Below are 7,573 nucleotides of genomic sequence, written 5' to 3'. Positions count from 1 at the left end.
GAGGTGGAAGGAAAGAAACAGCAGCTCGGAGGAGGAGCTGCACCTTGGAGGCGGAGCTAGATCCACCCAGGCGTTTTGAATAGTGGAATAGTTGTCATGAGAATTAAAGGATTTCTCAAACAGGCTTGAAAGAGTGAAAGCAGGACTCCAGGTATGTTTTTGAAGAGGGCATCACAACATGATGTAAAGCTCAAAAAAGTGGATTCTACTTGTTACTGCCCTCTAATTCTCCTACCTCTCTGTGGACTCTGATGAACTCCCGGGGGTCACCTTTGGCCCACGGCGGGAGGATGACGTCACCCAGCTTGGTGCCGTTCTGCTTGGCACCTGAAGCAACAAACGGCAGAATAAGTGAAATCTCCTACAGCTGATCTGAAAGCAGCCGACGGCGCGGATCGTCTCTGGTCACCCACCCAGATCAAAGTTATTGGAGTTCAGCAGGAACTCAGGCAGGTAGAAGAACTCTGGGATCAGCTCCTTGACGTCGGCCATGTTGTGTTTGGAGGCGGAGAGCCACGCCTCCCGGACGCTGTGGAACATCCTGTCTGCAAGGTCAAAGTGACCTCCCTGAAGGTCACAGAGACACACAGTTAAATCGTGGTTCCCAAACCTTTTCAACACTTAAAGGGGTTTTTATTGTTTCCTTTTAAGTAACTAAACAAGTGTGTTGTTTTTCTTTCCCTTTTCTTTATTGTGTTTGGTTGTCATATTTTATTTTGAACATTTAAAATGTCTTCCAGTTCTAAATTATGGAAATGAGGCTAATCTTCAGAGCTATTTAGCTTTGCTTTTTGGCAAGCAGAGCTTTGACCCGATTTCTGTAATAATCAATATAAGCTCTGGAATTGAGGATCGAACCTGAAGTCTGAGGAAAATCTGCGTGAATGGCTCCATCCGGACCAAATACGAGGCAACGATCATGGCGGAGGAGTAGTGGGTCCCGTAGTGGTACGCTGGGGTTTCACCTGGACAGAGGAGTCAGCAAAGATCTGAGTAACATCAGGAAATAGCTGCACCATTTGTTTAGTTTGATGTAAATTCGCCAGTTTAATAACAGATAAAACTGCTGAATAATACTACTAAATATTAGCTTTTTGATGCTAACGCCAACTTCATGAGCGCTCCATGACTAACCCAAATCTGATTTTTTTTTTGCCAAATCTGACTTTTTCACCGCAGTCTGAATGGCCCAATTCCAATCTTTTTTCACCCAAAAATAATCAGATTTGTGTCATGTCCATATGTGGAGCTAAGTGGGATACATATCTGATTGTTTTCAAAGTGTCTGCAGTCTGAACGGTCATGTCACTTAATGTAATTCTGCACCAGAAGAAGCAGCTTCCTCCTTCATGTTATGATCTTGTGACAATACTGTCGTCTCTCATTGCTGAACAAATTTAAAATCGTTCTCTTGCACATGCTGGCAACTTTGAGGATGAACACCAGTCTGATGGTGATTGAGTTTCATTAGCAGTATGAACAAAAAAACCAAGCAAGTCAGATTTCAGTAAAAAATGTGAACTGAGCGTGAAGAGGTTCGGCGGCCTCACCGTTGGGATCCTCCCAGTCTTTGTATCTCTTCTTGTACTGGGTGAGCCGGTCGTCGGTCTGGGCGCCCATCGGCTTGGCCAGGTTTCGGAACGTCTTTGGGTTGTTCAGGTCCAACTCCTGCAAATTTAAATAAACAACAAAAACTGAAAGCGGACCCAAATCCACAAACCTCGTTTTAAAGGTGAAACGCTTCTTTGCTCACCTCTGAGTCGAAGTCGGCCAGGATCCAGGGGAAAACCGGGTACTGCATCAGGTCGTTGTACGAGCGTCCCGCCAGCGTGTTCAGATGCATCAGGTACTGGAAGTTACTGATCTCACCTCGCTGGAACACACACACACACACACACACACACTCAGGAGCCGTCGATACAGGCATCAAGACTATAAATCCCAAACTAAAGATTCTTACCTCCCATCTTTGAGTGACTGACTTCTCACCAACCAGCGTGCTGAGAAGTCCAGACCTGAAGGAGACGAGGAGAAAAACTCAGTGGCTCTGAAATAAAGGGCTGATAGTCTTTATTATTATTATTATTATTATCATCATCATCTGTGTGGAGAAACAGATATTTATGAGAACAGAGTAGGTGATTGTGATTTATGTAAAAAAAAAAACTGTAGTAAATTCCTTTCTGGTTATTTTTATGAGGAGAATAGCCTTAATAACTGAAATAACTAATTATTATGAGATAATTACCCTTGTTCGACGCTGGTGTTGGGCCTCTGGCCTGAAACAGACTCTGAGCTGTCAGCCAGCGACGGCACAACAGCCAAGAACCTGCAGGAAAAAAAAACGCTGTTCAGCGTCTCCAGCAGGAGTAAAACTCATTTTCATTACCAAAGGTAACTCTACACTCTACCTTTGGTAAACTTTGTTGCGAACGCCTTTCTGGAAAGCCAACAAGTAGTTCCTTCCATCGGCTGAGAAAACTTCCACCGCCATCGGCTGAAAGAAACAAAAACAAAACAAGGTTTTACACTAAAACATAAAACCTCCAACATTTGAGCATATTTAACAAAAACCTTTAAAAATCATTGCATTTCTGAAGTACATGGTGAAGTAAAGTCACATTGGACTTTTGCTCTTCATTTGGCTTTTTGTGCATTTAAACCAACTTATTGTTGGTGTTTTTGTTAATGATGCTAATTTTGTTTATTGATGAAATTTTAAGAAAATGATTGTTTATCCACTGTTATTAAAATTAAATAGATGCTATATTAGTGGGTTAGCTACTGATCAATACAAACTGGAACACTGACCAATTTATTTGATGCATATTGATGTCTGTGATGTCATTTCACATTTGGTTACTGTATGATGTATTTATGATGTTTTCATGACAATGAGCTGCCTTCACTGCAAAAACGAAAATCTTACTAAATACTTTTGGTCTAGTTTAGTTAGTTAGTACATTTGAAACAAGACAAAACTAACTTACAAGTAACTTTTCAGCAAGAAACTGTTTTAAGTCAATAATTCCTTAATATGAAAGTACGGGTTCCACTGGCAGATTATTTCACTTGTAAAAATACATTTTTCATGTCATAACTGCAGTATTTTTAATCAATATTAGGGAATATTTGTCTTTAGACAAGCTCCTGTTTCTTGCTGAAAAGTTACTTGTAAGTTAGTTTTGTCTTATTTAAAGTGTTATATGACATAATTGCACTAGAAACTAGACCAAAAATACTTGGTTTTCAATTGTTCTGTTTGTTTGTTGTTGAGATGTTCTATGTAAATAAACTTGACTGACTGATTAAATACAAATTTGTTATATGTATGGTCTATATGTGTAATAAATATAAGATTTTGTAGGTGGATCAGAACTGGGAATATTGATACGTTTATGCTCGTCAATATTCAGTCCCATGAATATTTGGTTTTGACTTTATGCTTCATGCTCTAAATTTTTTTGTACATCTTTAAAAAACAAATCATCAATAATAATAATAAAAAAATTCCAACTAAGAGAAGTATCACTGTAGATACTTATAGTCCAAACTGTTGAAAACTCTTCTAAATTTGAGCCTTTTAGCCCAGTTTATGATCCAATAACATCACTTTTATTAGGTGCTTAATAAAAATATAGAAGTGGTATTTAAAGTACAAAAACAAAAATATATGTTAATTAAAACATGCCAACCAATTTACTTATAAAGTTGAATGTCTCAGACAGAGCTAACACTGCAGTGTGGAGGGTTTTGGGCCTGACCTGCAGCAGGTAGCGCCGCTTGTGAACCTCCTTGATGTCTTCGTAAGCAAAGATGCTGCAGGTTCTCTTCAGCTGGCTCTGGCCCTGCCGCGCCCCTCTGGGAATGATGGCCTCGTGCAAACTAGACACCAAGAAAACATAAGGATTCAGATTACGCAACAAAAACACCACAAAAAATATAAAGGGAGAATAAAAATGTAAAACACTATTGAAGAAAAGGGTCAGAGGTCAGAGAGGAGACGGCGGCGGCTCACTTGGGCGGCAGGGTGTCGATGTCCCTGATCTCCCTGGAGACGGTCATGGTGTAGCCGTCGATGACGTAGAAATGCTCCTTCCCGAACAGCAGCAGACCCTCGCTGGTGTCCAGGCCCTGCACCCTGGCACAGCGGTACATGTGCTGGATCTGGAGGAACAGGAAGAAAACAGATCACATGAATAAAAACTGTGAGCAAAAAAAACAACTGTTCAGAGGAAAAAAATGAAACAGAGAAAGAAGGATGGGAGGGTCAGGAGAGAAACTGTGTGATGTGAGAAGAGCTGGTGAGAAAAAGAGACAGTTCAGAGAAAAACACTGCAGAAAAAATGAAACAAGGATGGAAGGAAAAAAACAGGAAGTGAGAAAATAAAGGATGGAAGAATTGAAAAAAAGTCCAGTATTCACAACAGGATCTGCTGCGCCGCACTGAATGGTGATTGACAGCGCTAAGATCCGCCTACTGGCTCTGACTGGTTGTTTCTAGTTAGCGCTGACTCAAGGCAGATGATAGTTTGGATTATATGTATCAAACAGATAAAACCAATATGTAAAAAAATAATTTATAAACATTGATTCTTTTGTAATGTTTGTTAAATTATGATTTTATTCTAATAAACAACATATTTATTATTATTGAGTTTATTTGACCGGGACAGACACACATCGACATGGATAAACTGAATAAAACAGCCCCATGTTTGTCATAGTGCAATAAAAACAGCTAATTCGCAGCACTTGTCCCTAGAAGTGCTGCGAATTGTTACTTTAAATATAATTTAAATTAACATATTTTAATTACTTTTTTATTATAGAAAAAAATATTTATTCTAAACAATATTTATTGCAATAAATACAATATGATTTTATTGTAATTCAACTTCTATGCACCATAAATCTGGAACAAACTTCCTGTAATGTTTGTTAAACTGTTGACTGCACGGTGTTTTCTTTGTAGCTTTATCACTTTGTGTTTTTATTACTTAAAGCAACTTGAACAAATAAAACAAATAAACTTGACTTGAGTTGTTATTTGTGGCAGAGTGTAATGGGGATCCTTAAATAAACAAAGCTGCTCAACAACACAAGATGAGCTTTTACTCCACAATCCAATAAGAAGAAAAACAGGAAACGCTGAAATTCTGCAACCACAATAGCAGAGCAGATATCGATCATAAATGTCTCCCCTCACCTTCTCCCCCTCCTCCAGGAGGCGCAGTAGGGACGTGTTGTCGGTCCTCTGCTCTTCTTCTGGACCTCCAGACTCCAGCAGCTGGTCCTGAAGCTGGTCCTGGCTGTCCTCGTCCGTGCCGTCAGCTGTGGAGCGAGACCTCTTCAGAGGAGCCTTCACCAGACCTGGAGGGCAGGAAATAAACACACCGACAGGCAGTAAAATGGATGAGTAAGAAGCTAAAACAGATGCTGACTAATCAAATCTATTATAAATCATTTAATATTTAAAAATTACATAATCAGATGGACCAAAATATAAAGTTAAATGGAAATTGTGATATTTTAAGGACCAAATGACAATAATTTATACAAGGAACAAAAATTAATAAAATCAGGAAAAACATAATTTTTCAATTCAGTTTCTGTCAATAAAAAACTGACAACAAAAACAGCTAAAAACTGTTGAATTTCTGGTTAAAACATGTTTGTTTTTCATTCAGTGGGTAGAGAATCCAGAAATGTTACTCGAGAGTAGAAATACTTCATAATAAAATTACTGGAGTAAAAGTAAAAGGTACAGTGTAGTAAAAATACCCCTAAAAATATGTTTTATTAAAAAAGTTACTCATTTAAATGTAACTGAATAAATGTAACTAGTTACGACCCAACACCGGGTAGATCAAACACGATTTTCAATTTTAATCAGAAAACATTAAAATAAAAAAATGTGGGCTTACTAAATATTTTATCTTTCTTGCTCCTATATTACTAGAAGCTTTAATTAGGTAAAATCAAAGCTAAAATGTAGTTTCTATATAGGATTTTGTATTTGTCTGTGCCTCACTGCACATCACGGGTCGAACAGGAAATACTTGTATTAAATCTTTGTCACCTTTGACCCTAGCGATGGTGTCCTCTCCGTGCTCCGGCTCGTGCTGCGCTGTCTCTCCCTCCGTGCTGTGCTCCACGGAGTGCTGGTACATCCCCGGGTTTCCAGACAGCAGCCGCATGTAGTACTCCTTGCTGTCGTAGCTGATGGCCCGGCGGTACCGCAGCGGCTTCTGGAGGCGAACGAGAATCAAACCTGAGAGAGCCGCTCATATTTAAAGGTGCAAACATCAGGCACATGCAGGAGTTAGTGATGATTTAATCCACAGTAGATGTACGTCGCATCAGGTTAGAGGAACCTGCAGTTCTGGAAAGAGTTAGGGTTAGATCAGGGACAAATCAGAGCTCTTCCTGTACCAGTTTATCCCTCTGAAGTTTTTATGCAGCAACTCTGATCCACATATTCACTCCAAAAACAAAAGATTCCCAAGTATTTGTGTCTGTTTTTTAGTGCAAACATCTCAGTACAGTTAAAATAAGACAAAACTAACTTACACATAACGTTTCACCAAGATATAAGAGCCTGTTTTAACAATTCCTCAATAATGATTAAAAAAATACGAGATCCCCTGGCAGCTTATTTAACTTATAACAAGACATTTCTCCCCTGCTATAAGTTAAATAATCTGCCAGTCTGTTTTAATAACCCTTTCAATGTTGATGGGCAGCAATATTCGTCGTTATATTCATCGTCGATGTCATAAACTAAGTCTTTATACACTTTGATAATGTAAGAATGTGCAGAAAGTGAGAGCCGTGGTGCTTCGATACTTGAAGATCCTGGCAGAATCAGTGAATTTGCAGCCCAGCTAAAGCCATGCTGTATTTATTTTCAGCTGCAGATTTAAAACATGCGGCAAAAAAACTGATATGTGGGTAATTAGTCTGGACAGGGAGGGCAGGAGGGTACCTGAGCTGAGGGGAAGAGGGGCACCAGAGGGGGGAAGAAGGGCTGGAAAGGTCACAAAAACGAGGTTGAGACTGTCGTAATAAAGCTATGAGCGATGCAACACTTTTTATTTCTGTCTATATGTAAAAAACTAAAAAACATAACCCCCCATATGTATGCAAAACATTTTTTTTTACAAAATGCTTTTTAGCATTTTTAAAGACAAAAATTAAAACTCTTCCTGATCCTTATAGCTGCGATATGTAACTTTTATAAAGAATATGGTTTTATATATTTGTTAAAACTGTCACCATGTCATGACCATTTATGATGGACTGTTTATGGTCAAACCTACCCGAAATGACCAATCAGAGCCAGGAGGCGGGTCTTAGCGCTGTCAATCACGCTCCATCATTGCTAAATGTGTTAAGGTCAGAAAAACAACTTACCTTTACAGTAAAACTGTTTATGCACAGTTACAGATGGCCATGCTAACTAGCCTTAGCATTCGGGATATTTTCGGACTGTGATTGACAGCGCTAAGCCCCGCCTCCTAGCTCTGATTGGTTGTTTCTAGTTAGCAATGGGAGAAAGTGGGTGAACTTG

At 39.2% G+C, this 7,573-nt stretch overlaps 1 protein-coding gene across 1 annotated transcript; it reads right to left on the bottom strand.

Moving 5' to 3' along the window:
- Positions 1-182: 182 nt before the first annotated feature.
- LOC106943830 (WD repeat and FYVE domain-containing protein 3-like) lies at positions 183-6,449 on the bottom strand. Its single transcript, XM_015027119.1, has 12 exons — positions 6,083-6,449; positions 5,210-5,373; positions 4,019-4,167; positions 3,765-3,885; positions 2,412-2,497; positions 2,249-2,329; positions 1,961-2,015; positions 1,754-1,873; positions 1,551-1,668; positions 859-965; positions 414-567; positions 183-327 (listed from the first exon to the last, which is right to left on the bottom strand). The coding sequence occupies exons 1-12, from the start codon at positions 6,198-6,200 to the stop codon at positions 206-208; spliced, it is 1,395 nt and encodes a 464-aa protein (XP_014882605.1). The 5' UTR covers positions 6,201-6,449; the 3' UTR covers positions 183-205.
- Positions 6,450-7,573: the final 1,124 nt, after the last annotated feature.

The sequence above is a fragment of the Poecilia latipinna genome, unplaced genomic scaffold (assembly GCF_001443285.1).
Source record: "Poecilia latipinna isolate Pla-1442-1.1 unplaced genomic scaffold, P_latipinna-1.0 Scaffold6130, whole genome shotgun sequence".
Lineage (NCBI taxonomy): Eukaryota > Metazoa > Chordata > Actinopteri > Cyprinodontiformes > Poeciliidae > Poecilia > Poecilia latipinna.
Note: the sequence above shows the minus strand (reverse complement) of the source record. Positions and strands in the feature narration are given on the sequence as shown.

Bases quoted from the DNA above. Each gene is read 5' to 3' on its own strand.
- LOC106943830 (XM_015027119.1), bottom strand. From the start codon at position 6,200: ATGCGGCTGCTGTCTGGAAACCCGGGGATGTACCAGCACTCCGTGGAG. The intron at 2,498-3,764 runs GTCAGGCCCAAA...TGTTTCTTTCAG, and splicing joins AGCGGCGCTACCTGCTGCAG to CCGATGGCGGTGGAAGTTTT. The intron at 328-413 runs GTGGGTGACCAG...TTGTTGCTTCAG, and splicing joins CTCCAATAACTTTGATCTGG to GTGCCAAGCAGAACGGCACC.